This window comes from Musa acuminata, chromosome BXJ2-4 (assembly GCF_036884655.1).
Source record: "Musa acuminata AAA Group cultivar baxijiao chromosome BXJ2-4, Cavendish_Baxijiao_AAA, whole genome shotgun sequence".
Classification (NCBI taxonomy): domain Eukaryota; kingdom Viridiplantae; phylum Streptophyta; class Magnoliopsida; order Zingiberales; family Musaceae; genus Musa; species Musa acuminata.
In genome coordinates this window covers 35487910-35514774 of record NC_088341.1, presented here as the reverse complement: position 1 = coordinate 35514774, position 26865 = coordinate 35487910, and the positions used below count along the sequence as shown (strand labels likewise).

The 26865-nt window shown below is 37.2% G+C and overlaps 2 protein-coding genes across 15 annotated transcripts; both read left to right on the top strand.

The window, feature by feature from the left end:
- Positions 1 to 2132: 2132 nt before the first annotated feature.
- LOC103982219 (YTH domain-containing protein ECT2) lies at positions 2133 to 7636 on the top strand. Of its 4 annotated transcripts, XM_065105182.1 has the most exons (11): positions 2133 to 2320; positions 2422 to 2499; positions 2638 to 2731; positions 3003 to 3079; positions 3156 to 3324; positions 4056 to 4132; positions 4232 to 4574; positions 4662 to 4732; positions 5736 to 6260; positions 6417 to 6629; positions 7115 to 7636. In XM_065105182.1, the coding sequence occupies exons 4-11, from the start codon at positions 3059 to 3061 to the stop codon at positions 7307 to 7309; spliced, it is 1614 nt and encodes a 537-aa protein (XP_064961254.1). In that variant the 5' UTR covers positions 2133 to 2320; positions 2422 to 2499; positions 2638 to 2731; positions 3003 to 3058; the 3' UTR covers positions 7310 to 7636. The 4 variants fall into 4 exon arrangements, with proteins under 4 accessions (XP_064961254.1, XP_064961256.1, XP_009397361.2 ...); XM_065105184.1 differs by lacking the exon at positions 4056 to 4132; XM_009399086.3 differs by lacking the exons at positions 2422 to 2499; positions 2638 to 2731.
- A 552-nt stretch (positions 7637 to 8188) lies between these two features.
- On the top strand, positions 8189 to 26338 carry LOC135610538 (YTH domain-containing protein ECT3-like). 11 transcript variants are annotated; one of them, XM_065105176.1, is made up of 20 exons: positions 8189 to 8489; positions 8945 to 8968; positions 9051 to 9093; positions 9183 to 9251; positions 9333 to 9438; positions 16313 to 16448; positions 16518 to 16863; positions 16964 to 17116; positions 17291 to 17515; positions 19717 to 19785; positions 20700 to 20816; positions 21627 to 21716; positions 21944 to 21985; positions 22213 to 22278; positions 23074 to 23163; positions 23991 to 24184; positions 24276 to 24395; positions 24483 to 24887; positions 25041 to 25253; positions 25843 to 26338. In XM_065105176.1, exons 10-20 carry the CDS (start codon positions 19749 to 19751, stop codon positions 26122 to 26124), a joined length of 1656 nt encoding a protein of 551 aa, XP_064961248.1. In that variant the 5' UTR covers positions 8189 to 8489; positions 8945 to 8968; positions 9051 to 9093; positions 9183 to 9251; positions 9333 to 9438; positions 16313 to 16448; positions 16518 to 16863; positions 16964 to 17116; positions 17291 to 17515; positions 19717 to 19748; the 3' UTR covers positions 26125 to 26338. The 11 variants fall into 11 exon arrangements, with proteins under 11 accessions (XP_064961248.1, XP_064961250.1, XP_064961249.1 ...); XM_065105178.1 differs by lacking the exon at positions 9051 to 9093 and having other exon boundaries at positions 9210 to 9251; XM_065105177.1 differs by lacking the exon at positions 9051 to 9093.
- Positions 26339 to 26865: the final 527 nt, after the last annotated feature.

The window sequence follows — 26865 nt, the reverse complement described above, 5'->3', positions numbered from 1 at the left end:
CTGTTGATTTGGAGAATGCTATCCATCTTTATTATTGTAGCACATACACTAAAATGAATTGTATGGTTATTTCATGCTCATGGAGTCGATGCTTTGCACCACAAGCTGTTCCTCGAGTAATCTGTAAGAAAACCTCCCATCTGATCTCATGCAAGGAAAAAAAAATTATGATAGAAGTAAATTTTAGAAGTACAGACAGAATTTATATTTGCTCGAATGTGAAGTTTATAAGATAATATGATTGGAAACCCCAAAAGAAACTGCACCCGACATATTTAATAATTTTCGTGTTTTTATTCGATTATTTGGTAAAAAAATATTATCTCACATTCGTTCATTTGATAAGCATTCATGTCTCTATGAATAAAGACCATTTTTTTATCCCATATTTAATAATGTTCATCTCTTTATTTGATTATTTGGTAAAAAAAAATTATCAAAAAACATATTTGAATAATGATACAAAACCCTAAATAGGCTTAAACTCGACCCTAAATATATGTTTAGGCTTGGCATGATCTCAATTAGCATGCATGAAGATTTCCAATCTTTCTTCTTATAATAAGTAAAGACTAATAATTATTTAACTCTCATTTACTACACTTATTTATACTTACTACTAAAACTCTCACAAATAATTCTATGACAACTCAAACTGAAAAAGATAGAAGGAAGTCAAGCCAGACTTGTAGGACTTGAACACTTAACAAGCTCACAAATTGATCAACCAAATGTTGAAAGATAACTTATATTTCAAAAGCAGATAAAAGTATTGAAAAACAAGGGTACTAACATTATTACTAAGTTAGGGCGATACTACCGCCTAATGTTAGAAACAATGACGAATTGCTAAGCGATACTATTCCTCTTGGATGGTATCATTGCTTGGCCTAGGTGATGTTACCATCAAATTCAACCATTTTTAATCCACATGCAACCCAACTTAATCGTGAACTAAGATAATTCAATTTTAGCCTAAATGTAACCTAATTTGACTTTGATCGAGACTTCAACATAATTCTTTTACTTATTTTCTTAGTTCTTAACTTACTCATTCGAGAGGCCTTGTTAGTTGCATCTCCTACGTAATACCATAGGAGGATCTCTCAACTCAGGAAAGATATACTATTAATGAAGGTAACTGACAAGCTCAAACACTCGTAGATGATCTCCTTGATATCGGACATGACATATTTCAGAGAATCGAGTTAAGCTCAGAAAAATTCTAACACCGGCAGATTAGCATTAGAATGAGAAATCCAAACAAATTTATTGCAATCTAATCAAAATCAAGATGTCATCGAGAACAAGCCACTACGAATTCTATAAAATATGCCTCCTTCATTCAAGTCATCAAGTTGGCAATTACACCGTCAATACCACTATGGATTCACAAACGAGTATAGTATGCCATCGACACTAACGGCTTACCTCATATGTCTATTCAATTGATGATCGATTACTTAGAGATTTCCTTCTGAGAGTCAAATCTTTTGCTACTCATCGTCCTATGCAAATTCTCTATATCTCTACGAATACTATAGTACCAAGTCAACCGTGGTCAAGTTGGTCATGCCGTCAAGTTGACCATACTTATAAGTTAAACCCATCCCCGAAATGGTTTCTGCCATGTTGGCTACTCCATCATCAAGTCGGTCGTCCTCCAAAGGAATGCTTTGTTAAGTTGGTCACCTGACTAATTTGCCACATTGACAAAGCCTCCTAAGTTAGATCTTTACGCTAATTTGATCTCACTCCATTCCACCCCGCTAAGCCCAATAGGAACATTCGAACAAAACCCCCACAAAAGCAATATACAATTAATGGTGACATTTAATTATGACTCAGATTCCCTACTTTACACACCGATCGAACGCCACCTTACGTCACTCATGCGATGACTTCCTCCCCAAGTCTTACATCTCCTCTTCCAATGTTTCACACACACACACACACACACACACACACACACACACATACAATAATACAATATAAAATGACGATAATAATAATTGTAGAGGTAGAATACCAACAATACCCCTCTCTCTCTCTCTCTCTCTCCAGCCCTCTTGACTCTTCCCACTATAAATAGGCGTGACGGGCGGAGGCTGCGTTCGCCGTTTCGTTGCGTTTCATTGCTCCTCTGCCAAGTCGCTTCTACGGTTCTCTACGGCGGCAGAGGGACTCCTTCGAACGCCTTCTCCCGACGATTGCAGAAGAGAAGGACTCGAAGAAGAGGGTTCTGGATTTGTTTGGGAGGCGAAGCGCTTCCAGATATCCGTTGGAATGGCGACGACTCAGCCAGCACCGAGCTTAATCGGTGCTTCCCACCTCCTCCTCATCTATCACCTTCTTGCCTAAGTTTTAACATTTTTTATTCGGAAATATGTGATTTTTAGGGCTCTTTTTATGCTGAATTAGGAAAGATGTTATTTTTGTTGGAGTTCGATTCGAGTTCTTGCGGTTCGATAAGCAGTCTACGAGAGCATTAGCAGTCTGGTATTCGATATCTTCTTGAATATATTTGCCGCTTCTTATCTTTGCAATTTCACCTAATCATTTGCGAGATACAGTGCTCTGAGTACAATTTTGGCTGTATGTGCAAGTATTACTCCTACTCACCTTTTACCCACGCAGTATCCCCTTTCCGAAATCTATGATTCGCATGATTTATCATCTTCCTGAGACTTTCATACATGATGGCCTGATTCCAAAGGGGCAACATTCTGAGGCGAGTTAATCGTGACAACTAGAAAAGACATATTCTTCTTTTCGTTACTAAGTTTAGCATGGCAAACTTTTCCTTGTGAGCTATATTACTTGACCTCATGCTTGTTAAAAAATTGTTGACGCACCACCTGCGAAATATAGTGCTGGTGGATTAGAAGTGTACACATCTAGATATTGGCATCTATACGTCAATGCATATGTTAGAGATGCATGCACACATTTTTTTGGTTTATTTACATACTAATGACCTTTTCCTTTGACCATTCGTTAAGACTCTAGGGAGCCGCTGGAACCTTCAATTATTGATGCTGAACAGAAACCTGTCAGCATGGAGAACTTGAATGAGCAGGTACTCACTCCATCTTGTCTTTCTCTTAGTGCTGTCAGAATAATTCTCGGTGATGCTATTGTAAATGTTCTATCAGCCACCTTCAGCTGAAGTCGAGAAAAATGTTTCACCTGATTCAAGTGCCATTGATCATTCGAGAGATGCTCTGGGTCAGTTGGTTTCTCCAAATGCAGTCGGAGACCTCAGTGCTTCATTTCCTGGCTACATTATGTATAGCCCTCAGACACAAATGTACTATTATGGAGGTTTGTATGTATAAAGATTTTCCTAGTAATGTGTTTCCACCAAATTTTGCAGAGCTTTTCCTTTTTTGTAAAATATGGTGAAACTAAAATGCCTGATTAGCATATCATTGGCTGATGTTTTGCATCGTTATGTTGGAGATTGGGAATTGAACATACTCTGCATCGTGCAAGGAATTTTGTTGTACTTTTCTTCCTGCATAATGAGATACTATAAGTTCATGCATGTTATGATCACAAAGTGGCACAATGTAAATTTTAAAGTTTGTGGTCTGTATGATATCGATTTGATTCTGCATATGTGCACAGGATGGTATATCCTTCTCACAATTGGTCCGATTCCTAGAGAGAAGTGTAGTGTTGTTTTGTGTACGGGAAGCATGATCACAAATATAAATGTTGATACCATCATGATACATGTTGTATTATTACTATTCTGAGGATATTGCCCTAAACAAACTTGAAGGACCAGAAGAAATCCATGTAACTGAATTCATATAATTGGGTACATTGCTTTAGCGCTGCATCTACTTCATTGTTCTAGTCCTTTTCTCCTACTACCTAAGACCTCTCTCTCTCTCATACTCCCTAAATATATGTTTATTCTTGTGCTACTACTTTTGAAATAAAAAAATGAAGACACTATACGTCGTTTGCCTTGTTCTTCTTACCTGCTTAATGTCTTAGATTGTTGATTTTATTCTGAGATTGGGAAATCATTTTTTCCTTCATAGGGTATGAGAATCCAACAGGTGAGTTCGAAGAATACACTCATCACTTTAACACTGAAGGCATGGAAGTTGGATCAGCTGTATGTGTGGATGTGTGGATGTCTGCTATTCAGTTTCTTGTTTCAACATTTTCCTTCTCCGTTTCAGTTTTATAAAATTCTACTATGTGGTTTTTGAAGGTTGCCTACAGTGAGAACCATCCACTGGCATACTATACTAAACATGGATGCAGTCCACATATACCTTATGGACCCTATTATCCAGTTACAATGCCTCTTTATTCTAATGGTGGAGACGTTCTGTATTACGCCCCTCATCATTTCTCATTCTCGGGCACTCAATGCCAGCAGACAGCTCATCCTAGCATGCCACATCTATCGTCTTCAGCTCCAATATCACAAATTGATTTTACAGCACCAGTTGATCAAGAAGGAGCTCTTCTTGCTGATACTGCTAATTCAAACAGCACTTGTTTTGGACCAAGACCTGGCTATCACTTATCATATGGCTCCTATGGTAGAGGTAATTTTGGTGGGAATTTTGGTACTCATGGTTTCTATAATTTTCAAGAAGGGTTGGATGATTTTGATTCTGCTTGGTTTTGGTCAGATTGGAGGATTTTTCCAGATGGAACATTTTCTGTGTCACCTTCGCCATCATCAGCTGTCTCCATCAGACTGGTAAATGCTCTGAAGTCATTTGGGCCAAGCACCATACCTTTAACTCTGGGATTGATAATGTCGTATCCTCATTTTCCTTTTTGTCATATTACAAGCATCTAAACTGGTGTGAAATATGACCATTGATAAAATTTTCAAATTGATAGTCATATTTGTTGTAGGGTTAACTGCACTGGGAATAATTTACATATCATACAAACACATTGCACCAGTTACTGCTTTCTACTGGTCTTAACGCATTTTGATTTTGTGCACTAGAAAGGAATACGACATATTAGAGAGATATCATGGTTTCTGAAGTGTTGGTTCATTGATTTTTTGCTATGATTTTGTGTTACAACTTGTTATGATTCATTAATATGTAGTCAACAAGTTGCAAATGGTATTGTGAGGCTATGATCTAAAGTTTTGCAGATAAAACATCGAAAAATATTCATATTCATGGGGTGAAGCTAAGATTTTACATGAAGATTAGAACAAGCATCTTCCTGAGGTCTCTTCTGTGGCACAGATCTGCTTCCTATTTGATGTTCTTCCTCACTGAAAAATATTTGGCTAGATTCATTAGTTGCCAACTTCAACTAAAAACCTATTTTCATTCTTCTGGATGCCAAGGTCCTCGTAATACAATTTTTTTACTATAGATTGTGGTCTCATTAACACAAGCTTTTATTCTGAAAGAGTAGCATGAAAGATGAATCTATTAGTGGTAACATATTCAAATAACAAAGACAACTAGCTTATTGGTTTCTTTGATTCCTTTCACTTGCTTTAGGATGGTTTTTGCTTTGGCAACTCATGCTAGATTTATACAAAATACTGATCAACAGTTTCATGTGATATATTTTGTGAGCATAATTTAATTTTTAAAAGATGCACCCACACCCACTGTGAATCTGAGTTAGTGCCTTTCCTCTGCGATTTGTTTTAGGCATTCTTTTTTAGGTAATTATAACTCATGACTTGTTTTTACCAGTGATTGATTCTATCTAATCACATTCAGGGACGACAAATACCATCGTGTGGCTTTGGATCATTTGTCAACTCTTACAACAGATGGTACCACAATAGTGGGCTTCATCATGATAGTACTTTTGGAGTGTCCTATCCCAGGGTAGGGAGTAATGGCCGGAGCTTGATAGCTGCCGGCAAAATCACTAAGCAAGAAAGGGGAAATGCTCCATTTGGTCGTTCTAATGGCACTCTCGAGTTTCTCAGTGAGCAAAACCGAGGGCCACGGGCCGATGGATCAAAGAATCGAGCGAACCAACAGCTTTCAGTAAATGAGAGTGTTGGTGTCAGTTGCTCTCGAGGAGTTGATCGTAAACTGTACAATACCCTGGACTTTGGTACAGACTACAAGGATGCCAGGTTTTTCATAATCAAATCTTACAGCAAGGACAATGTTCACAAGAGCATTAAATATGGTGTTTGGGCCAGCACATCCAATGGGAACAGAAAGTTAAATTCTGCTTATGTAGAAATGAGGGAGCAAGAACATTCCTACCCTATTTTCTTATTTTTCTCGGTAATCGTTATTTTTAAGCAAGCATGCTTTTAGAAGTTTTGGATATTTAAATATCTATGATGTTGGAAGGAACAATATATTTGGGTTCTACTGCTACTGTTATTAGTGGGGCATATTCTCATGGATTATCTATAAATCACTGACAATCATGTGCAGGTGAATGCAAGTGGACATTTTTGTGGTGTGGCTGAGATGATTGGGCCTGTTGATTTTGAAAAAAGTGTGGATTATTGGAACGAGGACAAGTGGACCGGTCAATGCCCAGTCAAGTGGCATATTGTGAAAGATGTTCCCAACACTATGTTTCGGCATATTATTCTTGAGAAAAATGACAATAAGCCTGTAACCAACAGCAGGGACACCCAGGAGGTAGCATGTCCTTGTGACTACAATTTCTTCATCATCTGTCTTGTGGAAACTAATTTTTTCCTTGCCAAATAAGATGCTTCTTTAACCTATTAAATGGGCTAGGAAAAAAATATTGAATCTGATCTTTTATTACTTCAGTGAATGTTATATGCACGTTCATAATTATGTATTTATTTATTTATTTATGAAAATGCTCGACAGTTTTCCTTTCATTTCTTTTGTTTTTGAATGTACACTCCTTTCCTGTCTTTCTTCGATGATCCTTATTTAATTTTGATCCAGTTTGTTTGCCTCATCATTTATTTCTTTATTTGTTTGCTTGAGTGACAACCTAAATTTAGTAATTTTATCCTTGCTCTCAATTACTATTGAAGTTGGTCTGCATTTGTTAATGTGATTTTGACATCCAAGGTTCTCGGAACTAGTATTCCTGAGCAGCTGATTCCGTCGGATGTTGATTTGTCATTCTGTTCAATAACCTGCAGGTTAAACTGGAGCAGGGTCTGGAGATGCTAGGCATTTTCAACAAGCATGAGTACGAGGAATCAATCCTTGACGACTTTGAGTTCTACGAGGAGCGGGAAACTGCCCTTAGACAAAGGAAGGCTTGTGAGCATCCGACCCCGACCAACTCCATCAGCCAGATCTCAAATAGCTTTTCTCAGGCTGTCCGGTTTTGAAGAAGAAACATGCAATGTCGGAAAGCCAGGACAGTATTTCTGACAAAAAGGATGAAGATGAAGATCTATTGTTGGATCGTTGCATCACCTGTTGTTGGCAGGATGTAACTATGGTTTTGCTGGAGCAGTTGTGCAGTGTGGCAGTCTTTTAGTAATTTCAGGCTTTATCGACCTTAGGCCTGTGATTATTTGTCTCAACCCCAACTTGCTATGTTCTCGGTGCTTGCTTTAGTTTCCTTGTATTCAGTCCTAAGCAGAACTACAGTTTTATAGAAGATTCTGTGAAGTTTCTTGGTTGAGCCCTATATAAATCTCTGATCCCATCTACCTGCCTTCTGTGTCTATGTTATGGTTAAATCTCTGATCCCAAGCTGCCAACCTTAGGCATCATTTGGTACATCATGTTGTCCTGATCACCAACAGTAATCTGATTTCTTTTTTTTTATTCTCGAGGATTAATTTGCATGAAGTTTGTTCTTTTTTCTGAAGTTTGTTATTAAAAGAAGTCTTTGGTAGGGTTGTGGTGCTTGCAAAATCTTCCAACACAAATGTCCATAAGATATATGATAGAATTGTTGAGGAGAGGAGAGGTAGAAGAAGATCCAAATAAAAATTATAGATAATGATTTTGAGTATATTTAATTTAATTAAATATATAATTATTTTATGGATCTCATGCTATTATCTTCTTCTCCTTATTCCTTTTGCTACCCATCTTTTTTTTTTTTTTTCTCTTTTATCTTTTTCTTCCTTTTGGGAGGACGACAATAACGAATATGATGAAATAAGAGATTGCGAGGAGGAAAAAAAATGAATAATCCTGAAATTATAAATAATAAAAAAGGTATAATTATTGATCGAAACGGATCGGGTTGCAGCGTTTGCGAGGGATCAAATCTACATTCACATAGACTCGTACGAACATCGACCCCAAATGGTTCGTTGAGAAAAGAGAAGAAGACGCACCGCGCGTGGGGAAGAAGACGCACTACGATGGTGCACGACCCCAAATGGTTCGTTGAGAAACGAGAAGAAGACGCACTGCGATGAAGAAAAGAGAAGAAGACGCACTGCGATGGTGCACGAACCGCGCCAGGCGCTGAGGCTTCACGGCCCCGACGAGGTTAACTTCCTCGTCCACCTCTTCTGGCCTGAGCTCCACCAGCGTCGCCGCCGCCATGTGAGCCCTCCTGCCCCCGTACTTCCCCTCCCCGTTTCCTGTTTCTTCCTGATTTCTTGTCCTTTTGCCTCTTTGGTTTCGGGTTGGGGCTTTGGGAGGGGTTTCCGCCAGGATTTCTGCTTTTTACGCTGAATTTTGTTTCTGGGATATAGTGAACCATCAGAAGATTTGTGGGTGTGGGGGTCGGGGTCGACGATCTTGGGATCGTTGCAAAACTTGATCATTGTGCTATCACAGTGGTCCGATAATAGAACTAGGTTTTGTGTGGTATTGGCGACGTTTTGGCAGCTGATTTCAGGTTCGACTGCGTGTTTGAATATTTCCATTTTTAGATCGTGGCGTTCTATGTGAGACTTCGGAAAATTAGGGCAACTTAATTGAGATCGTTCTATTGTAGATCTGATAAAAGATACCTTACTCAGCTTTACCGAGTTAATCCTGTGGTTTGTTTGCAGTGAAAGGTCATATGAAGCTGAGAGGTAACTTGCTGCATTGGTGGCATCCAGTGCTTCATCTCCTCTGTCTTTAAGTTGACCGTTTGATGTGCTTCTTGACTTTTAGCACTTGTCGACGGAGTTTGTCTCCCATTTCTTGAAATGAGATGGTATTGCTTGTTTTTTCTGGGCAAATGTTCTACTATCTTGGAGAGCTTAATGACTCACTGTCTTATGCCCTTCGTGCTGGACCCCTTAGGTATAAAATTCTACTACTAACTTGCAGAGCTTGATTGTCAGAAGATGGATTATGCTCATACCCTCTTAGGTATAAGATTGTGTTCACAGTGATTTGCATTTCTTTTCCAAGTTTTATCAGCTCTAATGTATATATTTGTATTTGTTTTAGCCAATGCACTAGATGAATATGCCAGCCTCACGTCTAAAGCAGTCAAAGTGAGGAGGAGTCAGATGGATCCTAGGTTGGAAGTTATAGTGGAAAGGATGCTAGACAAGTACGTAAGGATACTTTATTAATTTGAAAATCAATTATGTAGAGCTATACATTTTTCCTATAATTTCGCAAATATTTTAGATATTTATTGCAACAAATTAGCAACTACCTAACTCTATCTCCACCTCAGATGTTCAGATGTTCGTCCATTGGTTGCTCCATCTAAATAACTGATAGTGTCATCCTGTCCATCGCAGATCATTTCATTTTGCCACTCAAGCAAGCAATTCATGTTCAATTATATTAGTGAATTATGCTTTGTGATTGATATAGGGGACTCAATCCAATGAATGGTACTCAATCCATTATGGGCCCTTATCTCGTCACGTGGAGCACAACCACCGCGTCATGGACAACAAAATTTGCACAAGTCGTGTGGCACCCTTACAATAACCGTCCACAAAGGGTTAGTCTAAATTCGACCTTGCACAAGTCCCAAAGGACCTATACAAGAGAAAATTGATTAGTTTCAAAAGTGAGGGGCGAACAAGTTTTGATGTCTCGAACAAAAGCCCAACACTCGAGCAATTTAGCAAATAGTTTAACAACAAAGGAGAATAGGACTTTTGAACAGTAAAAAGATAGCCAGAAGCTTGGAAGTTCCAAACTGATCACCAACACTGTCCCAAAGCCCCATCCAACCCTATTCCATTGGGGTTCTAGGGATCCAACCTTGTTCCATGGTGTTCTAGGGTGCCAAGATGATTGATGTTGTGTGTTACTCGACTGCCTCAAAGAAACCAGCATGTGGCATACGAAAACAGGGTTGTTTTGGCCCATTTTGACTTTGTTCATCAAGTGGTTATTGTGCAATCTTACAAACAATCTTAGCTTGCTAAAACTAAGGGAAAACACAAAAACCAAGCAAAACCTAAGGCCAAAGAGCTGTACAATAAATCAAATCGAAAAACAATAAACGTTTGTTGACAAAAGTGTTGCTGGTGTGTGGTGTCTATCTATGACAACATTGAGATCTTGCAACCTTACCAACACTAGCATATCCCGTTTCAACTTATTCCCATACATTATACTAATAGGATGAGTCAATCATTTTAAGCTAAATGGCTATAAACATAATAAAATAAACTACACTTTGTATATGATACAAAAGACTCAATTTAAAGATGGCTTCACATCGTGATGAGCCTGTAGCTTCTCTTATGGAGAGCATTTTCGACTTGGATGAGTCACCTTAACCATATATCACCATGACAACGAAACTTACTAGAAAAACATATTTCAAAGTGAATAAAATTTATATCTTATATCAATGTTCTTAATCTCGTACCATACCGGTGTACCAAGCTTTGCTCGGTATGGTACGGTACGGTGTATCAAGCGGTATGCCAGGGCGTACCGAGTGATACGACTTAGATAGGCATAAAACCCTTCGAAAATACCTGAAAAATAGAAAAAAAATTAGGATAGAGTTTTTAAGTTAGAAATAAATATACATTTAGCAAGACTAACCTAAATTAGGTAAGAATAGTGTCACATATTTTTTTTGAGTTTTGAGGAGTAGCCTAGTGCAAGGTTCACAATTTCGGTTCATTTCGGATTGTCATTCCATTAATATTGAATTATCTATAGAAAAATTATTTGAATTGTTAGATTATTTTGTATACAATTTAACTTTTAAGATTCAAATGAATTAAGTAAACACATATGTAGATATATCTGATTTTATCACTAAAACAAACAACGGGTCTCCACGTGTGGTGGATGAGGTCCTCGATCCTATATATCTGTATATCAACATGATATGTTTGTCGGACCCAATCCTAAAATTGATCCCACGACATAATGTATTGATGCACTATATGCCATCGGTGCATCAGTCCACAAATCATTGCTTTGTTGAGTTTAGGAGAGTGAAAATGTGAGAAAAAATGAGTTTGAGGGAGTTTAAGAGAGTGTGAGAGTGAAATGGATTGAAATAGCGAGGAGGAAAGGGTTTAAAAACCCTTAAGGAGGCACTGTTACCATTTGATAACGGTTGGTTTCGACTGTTACCACCCGGTATAGCCCTGTATCCCCCAATATAAGGCCAAATGCCTAATACCGCCCAGTAGCGAGCGGTCCGCGTGTCGATCTATTGGCGGACCGATATGTACTGCCTGTACTGGGCGGTACGTTATGGTATTGCAAACATTGTCTTATATTTGATCCAACTCTAAATAAACTTAATACTTTAACACTATAGTTGGATCCATGTTAAATAATGGAAGCAACTAACTCCAAAATAAGTTGTATCCATTGCTTGAGTGTGAAACCAAACCCACTAGACCACATATTGAGCTGGATTCAACTCTGTTCGATCACGGGTAGGGTTACAAAAACTAAAGTTCATACAATATCAACGAGGCTGGACGAGGTAACTCAAGTGACTTGCCTGGACACAAGAGATGACCCTTGCATGTGTTCATCGTAATCTAGCTTGTGTGTCGAAGATTAGCTTATGTGTCAAGGATTTGTGCTTGGACTAGCCTATCAACTTCGAGTGGCTTGAGCCTAAAATGACCTAGCCTACTCTAGATGCCTAAACTTGGATTAGCTTGTCTAATGCACTAAAAACCCATATTGAGGTTTATCTGGTTAGTATGCTTATTCAACCTAATACTACTTCAACCTATCTTGGGTAGGCTGCTGAAGCCTTCACATTGGCTCACACACTAAGTCCAAAGTAAGATGTGACCCAAAAATTTGCTGCTCAAGTGTCGACATCAGGTGTTAAGTGAGTCGATGATCCATCCTTAGACATATAACCGAATCTCCATTTAGCCTGGTGTGACTCGGGTGTTCCAGGGTGGAGAGACAATTGAGATTTTTACCATGAGGTTGTCAACTAGAAATCAAGCTGTGCCATGTGAAAATAGAGCTGTTTTGAGCATTTTTCCCTACACGTGTCGCTCAACCTACAATGCTTGTGTATTTTACAAAATATAAAACAAAAAATAGAGATGCTGCTTCGAGCAAAATAGGATTGCCAACTGCTAAACAACTTGTACAAGATGCTTAGGGGAAAGCAACCGAAAATATCGAAAGCCATCAACAAAATATGGGGTTCACATCACCTCTTTTTTCGAAGATGATGGGAACAAACTACCTTCGATAGAAACGAACACCATTGGTAGCTACTATCTACAGAAAAAGAGAAATTGACATTTGGTTTCGCCCATTTTTTCAAAAGTTGAGAATACTAAGGTTACTTGACTTCGGTTGCCTTCTCGAGAGTTGTACTCTATGCATCAAGTTGATTATCAATTTTCACTTGTGCTTTGCTCACACTTTCGGCATTTTTTGGAACAATAGAAGTTTTGCACTTCTTTTATATAATTGGTTATTGGACTTCACATTTTTTTTGCTATCGTACTTCTGGAATACAAGAAGTATCACCTTGGAAAAAGCAAAGTTTTGCCCTAATTGGAGCAATTTCTTAATAGATCTATAGACCTCTACGGTTGTACAACCTTCTTCATATGCTATTTCATTCCTTTATCGGTCGCTATCGCTTTGACTCGAAGTCCCCTACTTTTGGTAATCTTGATAAGAACTTCGACATAGACTTTATGAAGTTGTTAGGCCATTTGCCCATTTGTCTTATCATTGGTATGTGGAGTCTGTCACTGCAATTTGCATTCTCCAACGCCTTAGCCCCCTTTGCGATGAACACATTCTCCCTTCATGGGAGTAAGTTGCTACCCTAAAGTCCCACCTCTATGGTACCATGATGCACCTTCATGCTCATGGCCTTACTATTCATGACGCTCCGACCCACTGAAGCCAGCCCACTCTTGCCTGCTTAGTTAAATCTTTTTGGGCTCACGTTCGTGAGTCCTCTTTGCTCGAATGCAAGTGTGTTTCACCTCTGTTGTCGCTCAATGCCTATTGGTTTCGTGCATTGTCAATGGGTACACTTCCTCCTTCCTCCACCTCTTCCTCTTCTTCCTTCCTCTTCCTTCACCGCCCCTTCCTCTTCAAAACATCAGTACGTAAAGGTGTAACATGTGTTTGGTACCAAATGGTCCATATCAGTTTCACCGATATGGGTCGGGTATTTGAAACAACGATCGTTGCCGCAAACTATTCCACTGTGATCTGTAAACTGTTCCACTACCAATATGGGTCAGATTTTGGGACTCTGCCTCTAACATAATCTCTACTACGCATTGCTTCTCTTACGACAATTCGGATGGTAGCACAGTGACGTATTGTTTGAAAGCGTCCATCTTGGTGTCCTTTTAACCACACCAAGGCCTTCCAGCTCTAACTTCACCTCTACAAGTTGAGCCAACTCTCGCCTCGGTGTTGCTATGAATTGCATCTTGATCATGTGTGTTTCCTGAAGCTCCCTTTGACTCCGGCTCCTTGCGAGATGAGTTTTGTTCTATCAAAATGAGGAAACTGAGAAACAACATGGTTCTGCACTTGCCTCTCTATCTAAAGAAAACACAACAAAGTTGGTGTTTTCGTTCCATGTTCCTTCTTCTAAATTAACTCACTTCATACGGCTCAAGCCCCTTGGTCTATATTGAGATGATGGTGGCCCTCACATCAGGCATTGCATGAGCCAACCCTCTATTGAGCTCGATGTTCTCGTTGGCTCGATGTGTGCCTTCATCTTTAGTGTTGTCTTTGGTTGCTCCCCCACTTGATCTCACATTGTGTCAATCAACCATCACCTTATGTGGGATCTTATGATGACTCCTCGCCTCTTGCTCAATTTTGGCCTTCTTCAAGCTTTACAGAGCATTCGTCTTTGCTACCCTTGTCCTTTGACTTGGTAGAGACAACCAAAAAGCTGAGTAGGCTTGCCTTTTGAAGGCATCACCTTTTTCATGGGTGGTTCATTACACAAGAACCATTGGTCAGAAAAATAGGACATATCATCTGAAAACTTGTCCATTGGAGAAACTTTCCTCTTTGTGGAATTAATTTATATAAAACAAAAAGATTTCATGCTCTACGACATTGAGTTTTGGTCGTCTTGTGATGGCAACAAATAGTCCATTGTCTGCACACAAAGCCTTTGCATGGTTCTTGAATTCTTTTGATTCGTCAAAACCCTTGCCCATGTGAGTCCTTGCACAGACTCTTTTGGTCATCAATCAACCATTTGCCTAATTACAACACTGTTAGCCAAGTTCTCTCACTTGCATCAAGCATCATCAAGTTAGGGTGCTTGCATCAAACATCATCAATTAACCTGACGACGTTGAGTTGTAGCTGGTGTTCCCCTTTAGTTGATAGTTACTATTCTTTATGTGCTGAGCGGTGAGAACTGAGAAAATCATTTCATTTTAAGATTTGACAAGATGGCAATGGAATAATACAATCTTGGTTGGAGAACATTGATGACTAGACCATACAGGTTTCTCGAACTATTTCCCGACTGTTTATCAACATGCAGCATATGTTAGTGATCTTTTAGAGTAAAGCCTATTTTATGAGGGACTCAGAATTGTTATGGCAGAGTTTTGTGTTTTTTCGTACTTCTACTGGAATCTTATAGGGTTGAAAGGATCTTTTCTAGGAAATTAATATATTGTGTCAAACTTCTTTGCTTAATTTGTAGTTCAGGATATTTTCCTATTAAATTGCATTTAGATGTAGATTTGGCCATTTAATAAATAAACTGGAGATGTAAATGCTATGGTTGGAATGGGAAATGCAAAATGCTGATTTGTTTGAGTTGCCATAGTCTATGATGACGTAAAGCTTTGCACATTGATCCGTCTTAGGCCAGACAGAGTTTGGTTAGACCTTATGTGATCAAATGAACTAATACTCAAATATCTTGTTGCTTATAAAAAATATTGAAATAGGCGTAACACTGATCCAATGGGCAAGGGTTGATAGAACTAAGGTCCCGGTAGTATCTTTTGTATACCTACCATGTTCACCATGGTCCAACTAAAATTGACGGTAAAAGGGGCAGTGTGTTTGATTCAAATAAAAAAACTGGCCCAATTACTTTCTTTAGCAACTCGCTAGATCAGTATGGTATCAAGATACCAAACGTATACTGACCTGTACGGCTGTACCACTTGAAATCACTGGAAAAATAATAAGAAAGCAGTATAGTGTACTATGCTATATGGTCGTGTTAGTTCATGGTCAGACTATGAAATATTGACTGATACATATCAATCCAACTTGTACTCTAAACCGAGTTCAAAGATTTTTTCATGAAATCCATAGTGGATAGGACATTTGTTAACTAAAATTACATAAATATGGATTTCTGCTTTATAATCAATTAGAGGAGATGAAAGGAGAAGAGAAAAACTTGAAAATATTTGTCCTCCTTATCATTCACAGGTGGGGATGAGTCTGTTAGATAACCTCGTAACACTATAATCGACCCTAGAGGGCCTAGGAAAGGAAATTGTGATCATTTTTTTAAGGAGGGTGGTGGTGGTGACATGTGGTGTGTTCATTGTGATTATGATAGTAGCGATGACAATGATACCTTGTGGTGGTGGCAGTGGTATTTGCAGTTTTGGTGGGTGTCTCAGTCGGAAAGGGTTTTATTGAGACTTCTTTTGTAAGGCATAAAACCATTTACTTCTGTCAGACCAGTTTGGCATGAAGTATGTTGAAATTCTTAGTGGAATCTCATAAGCTGCATTTCAGCTTGTGCATTCATGTGCATTTTGTTATAAATATATATGCTTATACAAACACTTGTGCGGACATAGATAAAACTAAAAGTCTAAAACTCTGTTTTGGATGTCATAATTGGTGTTGCCTGAACACAAAAACTTTGATGCATTGAATAATTAGTCTTCACATCTGGTTTAAGTTTGCATGATAATATAGTGGTCAAAGTAATCTGTGATGAATGACCTGTTCTTTTTATTTTGTTATTACAGGTTCTTCGCCTGGTTGTTAAAACATATCAAAGACTGCCTTCTTCTGATTATCTAAGCATTTGCCAATATCTCATGTTTTATGACTAAACCCTAAACTGTTGCAACCATTTTTGAGAAGCTACTATCAGGGGGGAAGGTACTTAGCTTTGTCATTTTCTTTGAGCTTTTCGCCAATGCTGACAATAGCTTTGTTTTTTGTTTGTAGGGTGATGCACTTCTTGCATATCAGATTGCCTTTGTTCTTATGGAAAACAAAGATCAAGCCTTTCTATTAAATCTGATAGGCTTGAAATCCCAAGCTATAGATCATATGAACCATGATCAGGGATCTACTGCACCAACTTCAATGAAAGGGAATGCACTGCAGACAGTGAAGTTGCTGCGTTTAAGGATGTTCACATGACAGAAGAATCTCATACTGCCAACGGGACTGCACAAGATATCAATCAAATTGACGCCACATATAATGAGAGTTTTGCAAATATAAAAGGAATTTTGTCAGGAGAGACAACAATTCATTTGACTTCACAATTTTTATATAGTCACAATAGGTGAGTCAGAAGAGCTTTCATCATTCACAAGGCTTATGTGTACCCTTGTTGCTTAGCATTCATGCATGACATATTTGATACTACTGTCTTGCAATTTTAGGTTAGTCCTTTTGATTCTTAAGATGATAAAGCAATTGATGGAAATGTGAGATACTGTCTGCCATAGTGCAACAATATGCGCCAATGCAATAACATGCTGGAATATCTGTTGATACCTCTTTTTGGATAAAATCTGATATGAATACAATTTAAGGTATGCCAATGAAGTTTTCATTCTTCTGTGTGATCTATATTTACTGATACAATTTTATTGTTTCTTACAAAACCAGTGTGATTGTAAATCATTGTTGGCCAGTTACTTTTCCTTTTTTTTTGTGCATATTGCTTTATGCTTTCAACTCTCCCAATTCTTTTTGTTACTCCACAGGAATGGCTTAGTAGGGTGACAAACTGGGCTAAGTTCAGTGCTACCACCGGACTAGGAGTCATCGACAGAGGCCATCTGCAGCCAGGCAGGCCTTTGAGGGCACCTACCCATGTGCCCACCTTAAAGTGGTTCTGTTGGCGATAGCAATCCTTACTTGGAAGCTGATGGCCTTTATGCTCTAGCCAACCATGGAGAAGGCATCAACCAAATGATTCGTGAAAGCTGGTGAGAATACTAATGCTTAGCTGCTCTTTCTATTTTGATAAAACTTTGCGAAGGAGAAGGGAACTAGAATTTTAGGTTGGGAATCATGTCTTCTTGAAGATATCTTTGACAAAAGGTGTTATGAGAGGGCAGAATGGTAATTTAGTCCTAGAAATATAGGTCCTCTTGGAATCTTACAAATGTTTGGATTAGTGGCTTATAGAGTGGCCTTGCCCCAACACTTTCAATGGATGGTTTCGAAGTATATTGTAGATCCATTAAATGTCCTCTCACGCTAAACAGTCGTAAGAAGATGTCGCCTTTTTGGAACAATCAATGGTGATTTTGGAAAGAAAGGAGTGTGTTGTATGAAATAAAGTAAATACCTTTAGTGAAAGTATACTAAAACAACATACAGAGAATGAAGACACTTGTTAAAGAGAAGAGGATGTTGAAAAAGTATCCAAATCTTTTTTGTTAAGGTAAATTGAATTAGATGATCAAATTCCAAAGTGTGGGGATGTAATTGCCTTAATTTTTTTTCTAAATTAAAAAATAAAAATGGTACCCACTTTAGAATTATCATTTATTTCCTAATATTTCATATCCTTATAAGGAACATGTTTCAACATTTAATATCTATTTTCTACTTTTAAATACCCTAATAAAGGAAAATATATTTGATTTTTATTTTAAAATAAAAGAAATTGGTATGGAAATAAACCTCCTCGTATCAAGGGAGATCCTCCCTCATATCCTATATAAACCTAAGCAGGCTCCTCCCTTTTCACCATAACATTAGCTGAAGAGGAGCTCGATTGCGAGGGAGGTTAGGTGGACGTCATAACTCTTTAAATAGTTGTTGGTTCTTCAGTTTTTTTTGTTTGAAGTTTTCGAATAATCAATGTTATAGTTGTTTAACATTTTATAAAATTATGATGTTTATTAATTTTAGAATAGAAATAGTCCATTAAATCCATGTTTATTAAGATGATTGTTGTATCGCCTGAAACGGTATGAAATTGGCTCTATGTACACGTCCGATGACTGATTGAGATGCAAAACAACCAACTCGTTTCGGTCGATACACAAGAAATGTGGGGCGTAATGGTTGGTTCACCTCACATTTCATTTGATACAATCGAAATCCGATCATTAACGGTCGGAACCGGTTGGTGAGGGTTATATTTTGATCGTACTGTGCTGAATTTGATTCACACTGGCTCCCAACGATCAAATTGATCGTTGGGGGTTGTTTTAGGCTTATAAAAAGCCCTTCCTTTCCCTTCTTTCGCTCACTCTCATTCTCACTCTTTCATACTCTCGTTAGGTTTGTTTAATCTCCTTAATCGATAGTTATCTGAAAAAAAGAGGCATTGGGACTTGAGATCTAGTGGAATTTGTCTATCATTGATGGTATTTAGCTTCTCTCTATGTTTTGTTTATCATTTCATGTCATTAATATCAATAATATTGACAAATCTTGATTCATTAGAGATTAATGATTAATTAAGACCTATTTAGAGGTATTTAAGAAAATTTAGTTTAGATTGACAGTAGTAACTCTCTTTGACGGAGGATCATGCAATAAAGTTTGTTGTTGATGTATTCTGAAAGATAAGAATTTTAATTTTTGATCCTTACAGCCTATAATTCTTATTCATTTATGGCTTAGATATACTTTAATTTTATTTTAATTTAGTTTATATGTGAAAAAATTAGGACTAAAATCCTGAAATAGTTTTTTTTTTTTTTAAATTTTGGCTGATTTTTCAGTCATTTTTCTAGGTTATGTGTACAGACTAATGTACCAACATGGTACACTGGTAGCCACTACTATATATGTCTGGTGGATCGATACTAGTCATCAGTACAAGACAATGGTTCATGCATATATCTAGATTCTAGAGTTGCTAATGTTAATTTAATTAGTTTGAAATTTAATATCGTGATGTAGAAAAAATGTACATACCTTAGTGTTGCCTATGTCTTCAAACAATATATGATTATGTTACATGATAAATTATATTATTTGTTGGTGTTAATTTAATTGCTTTAAAATTTTATATCACGATGTAAGGATTAGGAAATCATGTTTGATGATTTTCTTGTCTTCAAACTATATGTAATAATGTTCATCTCTTCATTGGATTATCTTGACAAGAAAAAGTATGAATTTTTTATATAAGAAAATCAGATGTAGATGGTTTCTCCTAATGCAGTTGGAGACGTTGGTGCTTCTTTTCCCACCAGCATGTATAACTCTCAAGCACAACCAGACTATTATGGAGGTTAGTATGTATTTCAAGATTTTTCTAACAAAAACATGTTTCATGAGTAACATATTTCGGCCAAGGTTTGCAGAGCTTTCTTCTTTTTGTAAAACATCGTCAAACTAAAATGCCTGATTAGGATAATCATTAGCTGACTTTTGTGTCTTTCTGTTGGAGACTATGAGTTGAACACACTCCACATTGTGCACTGAAATTTTGCTTTTTAAATCTAAATTTTGTCCATTGTTGTTTCGTTCTACTTTTCACCCTACATAAAGGGATAGTATAAGTGCAACTATTGAGAAGATATGTTTGTCTTGAGGACCTAGTTGTGTTAAATATTTGAAGAGAGCATATAGAAAACTTTCATGCATGTTATGATCACAAAGTGGCACATGTACATTTTGCATTTGTAGTCTCTACTCTCTAGACTGATTTGATTTTGTATATGTGCGCCTAATGTTATATTCTTCTCACTGCTGGTCCTATGCCCTGAGAGAAGTATTGTGTTATGTATGTCATGCATAATTGCAAATGTAAGCACCAATACCATCATGAATACATGTTGTAGCATCACTATTATGAGGATATTGCCCTAGACAAGCCTGAAGGACACAAAGAAATGCATGTAACTGAATTCGTATAGGTGGAAACATTGCTTTATCACTGTCTACTTTATTGTTCTTGTCCTTATTGTCCTACTACCTAAGACGCATCTCTCTTTCTCTCTCTCTCTTGTGCTCCTTAAATACATATGCATGTTATTGTGCTACTATTTATCTAATCTAAAATGAAAACACAATAACTAATCAAGAGGATAAGCAGTATCATCTTTTTCTATTATGTCATTTCCCTTAATTCTTTTTATCTAATTAATGTCATTGGTTGTTGATTTTGACTCTAAGATTGGAAATTCATTTCTTTCCTCATAGGATATGAGAACTACACTCAACAAATTGACACTGAAGTTGCCAATGTAGTTGGAGACGTGGGTGCTTCTTTTCCCACTAGCATGTATAACCCACAGGCACAAACATACTATTATGGAGGTTAGTATGTCTTTCAAGATTTTCCTAACAAAAACATGTTACATGAGAGCTTTCTTCTTTTTTGAAAACATCGTCAAACTAAAATGCCTGATTAGGATAGTCATTAGCTGATTATTTGGATCCTTATGTTGGAGACTGTTAGTTGAACATACTCCATATTGTGTACTGAACTGTTTTGCTTTTGAAATCTAAATTTTGTTTGTTGATGTTTCGTTGTACTTTTTATCCTGCATAAAGGGATGGTATAACTGCTACTCTTGAGAAGATGTGTTTGTCTTGCGGACCTTAGTCTATAGTGCTAAATCTTTATAGGGAGCATATAAAAAACTTTCCTGCATGTTCAAACTTGCACAATGTACATTTTAAATTTGTAGTCTGTATGACACTGATTTGATTCTGCATATTGTGCATTTAATGTTATATCCTTCTGACAATTGGTCCTATGCCTAGAGAGAAGTATTGTGTAATATATGATTGTATGTGGCACATAGTCACAAATATAAACACCGATGCCACCATCAAACATGTTGTAGCATCCTATTATGAGGATATTGCCCTAAACAAGCCTGAAGAACATGAAGAAAAGCATATAACTGAATTGGAATATTGCTTTATCACTCCGTCTACTTTATTGTTCTTCTCCTTATTTTTCTACCACCTAAGACCTACCTCTCTCTGCTGCTCCTTTACTACATATGCATGTTATTGCACTACTATTTTTCTAATATAAAATGAAAACACAATAACTAATAATTAAGCAATATTATCCTTTTCTATTATTTCATTTCTCTTGTTCTTCTTGCAATGAAGGCCCTGAAGGTGCTGATGCAGTTGGAAATGTGGGTGCTTCATTTCCCGCCAACATGTATAACCCTCAGGCACAACCGTACCATTATGGAGGTTAGTATATATTTCAAGATTTTCCTAACAAAAACATGTTACATGCAAGCTTTCTTCTTTTTGGAAAACATGGTCAAACTACAATGCCTTATTAGGATAATCATTAGCTGATTACTTGTATCTTTATGTTGGAGACTGTGAGTTGAACATACTCTACATTGTGCATTTTTTCTTTTTAAAGCTAAATTTTGTTTGTTGATTTTGTTTGTTGTACTTTTTACCCTCAGGCACATACTATAACCCTCAGGCACAACCACACTATCATGGAGGTTAGTATGTATTTCAAGATTTTCCTAACAAAAACATGTTACACGAGATCTTTCTTTTTTTTTTGGAAAACATCGTCTAACTACAATGCCTTAATTAGGATAATCATTAGCTGATTACATTTATCTTTATGTTGGAGACTGTGAGTTGAACATACTCCACATTCTGCATTGAACTTTTTATATCTAAATTTTGTTCGTTGATATGTCATTGTACTTTTTACCCTTAGGCACATACAATAACCTTCATGCGCAACCATACTATGACGCTCAGGCACAACCGTACTATTATGGAGGTTAGTATGTATTTCAAGATTTTCTTAACAAAAACATGTTACATGAGAGCTTTCTTCATTTTGGAAAACATCGTCAAACTACGATGCCTGATTAAGATAATCATTAGCTGATTACCTGTATCTTTATGTTGGATACTGTGAGTTGAACATACTCCATATTGTGCATTGAACTCATGCTTTTTAAATCTAAATTTTGTTCATTGATGTTTCGTGGTACTTTTTACCCTGCAAAATGGAATGATACAAGTGCAACTCTTGAGAAGATGCGTTTGTCTTGAGGACCTTAGTCTATAGTGTTAAGTCTTTGTAGAAAGCATATAAAAAACTATTCTGCATGTTTGAAGTGGCACAATGTATATTTTAAATATGTTGTTTGTATGACACTGATTTGATTCTGCATATATGCACATAATGTTATATTTTTCTATCAGTTGGTCCTATGCCTAGAGAGAAGTATTGTGTTATGTATGTGAACCATAATCACAAATATAAACACCAATACCATCATCATACATGTTGTAGCATCACTATTCTGAGGATTTTGTCCTAAACAAACCTGAAGGACACAGAAAAACATCTAACTGAATTGGAATATTGCTTTATCACTACGTTTACTTTATTGTTCTCCTTATTTTCCTACTACCTAAGACCTATCTCTCTCTTTTTCTTGCTCCCTGAATGCATGTGCATGTTATTGCACTACTATTTTTCTAATCTAAAATGAAAACACAATAATTAATAATTAGGCTATGCCATTTTTACTATTATTTCATTTCTCTTCTTCTTGGAATGAAGGCACTGAAGGTGCTGATGCAGTTGGAAACGTGGGTGCTTCTTTTCCTGCCAACATGGATAACTCTCAGGCACAATCATTCTATTATGGAGGTATGTATTTTAAGATTTTCCTAACAAAAACTTGTTCCATGAGTAACATATTTCAGCTGAGGTTTGCGGAGCTTTCTTCTTTTTGTAAAACATAGTCAAACTAAAATGCCTGATTAGCATAATCATTAGATGATTATTTGTTTCTTTATGTTGGAGACTACAAGTTGAACATACTCCACATTGTGCACTGAACTTTTTCTTTTTAAATCTAAATTCTGTTTGTTGATGTTTCGTTGTACTTTTTAGTTTTTACCCTACATAATGCGATGGTATATGCGCACCTCTTGAGAAGATGTGTTTGTCTTGAGAACCTTAGTCTATAGTGTTAAATCTTTGTAGGGAGAAGTATTGTGTTATGTGTGTGACACATAATCACAAATATGAACACCGATACCATCATATTACATGTTTTAGCATCACTATTCTGAGGATATTGCCCTAAACAAACCTGAAGGACACAAAGAAAAGCATGGAACTGAATTCATATAGTTTGGAACATTGCTTTATAATTGCTTCTACTTTATTGTTCTTGTCCTTTTAGTCCTACTACCAAAGATCTCTCTCTCTCTCTCTCTCTCTCTCTCGCTCTCTCTCTCTCTTTCTTCCTTCCCAAATAGATATGCATGTTTTTGTACTACTATTTTTCTAATTTAAAATGTTTTTGTACTACTATTTTTCTAATTTAAAATGAAAACACAATAATTAGTCAAGAGGATAAACAGTATCGACTATTTTATTATGTCAGTTTCCTTGTTGTGCTTTACTATTTAATATCATAGTTTGTTGATTTTGATTCTGAGATTGGGTAATTATATCTTCCTCCGTAGGATATGGGAATCCATCAGGTACGTTTGTAACATACACTCAACATGTTGGCATTGAAGGTGCCAATGCAGTCGGAAATGTGAGTGGAACTGACACTCAACACGTTGGCATTGAAGGTGCCATTGCAGTTGGAAACGTGGGTGCTTCGTATCCGATCAGCATGTATAACCCTCAGGCACAAATGTCTGGATCCGCTGTATGTGTGAATATCTGCTATTCAATTTCCTGTATGAATGTTTTACTTCTCCGTTTCAGTTTTATAGTATTCAACTACTTGGTTTTTTAAGGCTGCCTACAGTGAGGAACACCCACTGGTATTCAATGCTGGAAATGGGTATGGTCAATATATGCCTAATGGACCCTATTATCCCAGTGCAATGCCCGCTTATGTTGGTGGAAATGTTCAGGTTTACTCCTCACTATCACCTCTCATTTTCAGGCCATCAGTTTTTTCCCCTCATCATTGTTAAACATCACCAGCTGCTTCTGCACAGGGAGTGTCCTATCCCAGCACAGAGAACAACAACACAATTCGAGAAAGGGGAAATGCTTCATTCGGTCGTTCTAATGGCACTCGTGGGTTTCTTAGGAGGCAAAGCCGACGGCCATGGACCAACAGATCAAATAATCGAGCGATCCAACAGCATTCAGTAACTGAGAGTGGTAGTGCCAACTGCTCCCTAGGGGTTGATCGTAAATTATACAATAGCCCGGAGTTTGTTACGGAGTACGATGATGGCAAAATTTTCATAATAAAATCTTACAGTGAGGCCAATGTTCATAAGAGCATCAAATATGGTGTTTGGTCCAGCACATCTGCTGGGAACAAAAAGTTAAATTCTGCTTATATAGAAGCACAAAAGAAAGGACATTCCTCCCCCATTTTCTTATTTTTCTCGGTAACTCATTATTTTTAAGCATGCTTTTAAAAGTTTTGGGTATTGAATTATACAATGTTGGAAGTTTAACACTGTTTTTGTGTTTTATTGTTACTCTTCTTACTGGGGCATATTCACATAGATTTTCTATAAATTGCTGACAATCATGTGCAGGTGAATGCAAGTGGACGTTTTTGTGGTGTAGCTGAGATGATTGGGCCTGTTGATTTTGAAAAGAGTGTGGATTATTGGAACAAGGACAAATGGACTGGTCAATTCCCGGTCAAGTGGCATATTGTGAAAGATGTTCCCAGTTTTAGGTTTCGTCATATTATTCTCGAGAACAATGATAATAAGCCTGTAACCAACAGCAGGGACACCCAGGAGGTATATCATGACTACTCACCTCTCATCATCCATCTTATCGAAACTAATATTTTCCTTGCCAAACTAAGATGCCTTCTTAACTTGTTAAGAGGGGCTAAGACAAAAAGTAGTTTATCTGATCTATTATTACTTCAGTGAATGTCTATATGCATGTTCATAGATGTGTGTTTCAAATTTCTCCATGAAGACACACTCGAATGCTTTCTTTTCGTCTTTTCTTTATTATTGCACTGAATGTACTCTCCTTTGCTTGCTTTCTTGGATTTTTTTCCTTCTACAACTTTCATCCAGTTTGTTTGTCTTATCATTTAATTCTTTATTTGTTTGCTTGGGACCAACCCAAATTTAGCAACTATATTCTTTATTCTGGAGATAAAATTTCCAACTATAATTTTAACTGTTTTATTCAGCATTACTTTCTATATAATCCTTGCTCTCAATCACTTGTGAAGCATTAATTCCACTGGATACGGTTGATCTGCTTTTGTTAACGGAGTTTATTGATCATCCAAGAGTTATTGCAACTAGTATACTCGAGCAGATGACTTACCTGGGACGTTGATTTGTCATTCTGTGCAATAACCTGCAGGTGAAGTTGGAGCAGGGTTTGGAGATGCTAAGCATTTTCAAAACGCACGAGTACAAGGAATCAATCCTTGATGCTTTTGAGTTCTACGATAAGCGGGAGGCTGCCTTAAGGCGAAGGAAGGCTCGCCAGCAGGAGACGCGGACCACCACCCGAAACAGGATCTCGAAGCGCTTTGTTCAGGTTGTCAAGTTCAAAGGAGAAACAAGTAATGTAGGCATATCAACAGATAAAACTAGCAGCAGCAACGGCGTTGGTTCATCACCAACTCCTAAAGATGTCTGAAAGCCAGCCATGGTATCTGCGATAAAAAGTAGCTAGCAATGTCTTCCAGTAGTGTAGCATCTTCCTCCATATTACTCACTAGATCTGGAATCTGTGACGAGGATGAAGATGAACAAGAGTCTTTTTGTTCCAATTTTCCTGCCTCACCTCTTCATGTGGTATATTGATCAAACACATGTTATCAATAAAGTGCTCTGTTATCTTTGTTCACCAACAGCCATCTTTTATTTGTTTTGTTTTCCCTTTCTTTGCTCGATGAAATTGCATCACATCATCTTTCAGATCCATCAACCTGGATGCCTGTCTTTGATGATTTACTTCAGATGCTTGCGGAGGGCGTACTTTTGAGTGTGCTGCTGAGTTATTATTGAGTAGTAAAAAGTGTGACAGGCATGCCTGAAGCTATTCATACATACAGTATGATCAACCATCCATTTCTGATGTCACTTCTGACAAAAGGTATAGCAATAAAGTATATGATAGTGTGATATAAAAATTTTGATATGTCTTGTAATTTAAGATGATATTTCATAATTATAAAAATAAAAAAATATTTACATGATAGTATAATAAGACTAAAATCAAACATATACATTTTTTCTTAATACGTCATTATGAAAATGATAATGAATTATTGATATGGTCATTCTTGACATCTTTTAAACATAATAATGATAATGTAGATGATGGCGGAATATAAAAATCTCCATATGTCTCGTGATATATAATTATATTCCATAA

What these genes read in the sequence shown, in the direction of transcription:
- LOC103982219 (XM_009399086.3), top strand. Translation starts at nt 2,287, where the DNA reads ATGGCGACGACTCAGCCAGCACCGAGCTTAATCG. An exon ending in TGGAGAACTTGAATGAGCAG is followed by an intron (nt 3,080 to 3,155) that starts GTACTCACTCCA and finishes ATGTTCTATCAG; the next exon opens with CCACCTTCAGCTGAAGTCGA. An exon ending in ACAGCAGGGACACCCAGGAG is followed by an intron (nt 6,630 to 7,114) that starts GTAGCATGTCCT and finishes AATAACCTGCAG; the next exon opens with GTTAAACTGGAGCAGGGTCT.
- LOC135610538 (XM_065105179.1), top strand. Translation starts at nt 19,749, where the DNA reads ATGTATAACTCTCAAGCACAACCAGACTATTATGGAG. An exon ending in ACAAACATACTATTATGGAG is followed by an intron (nt 20,817 to 21,626) that starts GTTAGTATGTCT and finishes CTTGCAATGAAG; the next exon opens with GCCCTGAAGGTGCTGATGCA. An exon ending in ATGTTGGTGGAAATGTTCAG is followed by an intron (nt 24,396 to 24,482) that starts GTTTACTCCTCA and finishes GCTTCTGCACAG; the next exon opens with GGAGTGTCCTATCCCAGCAC.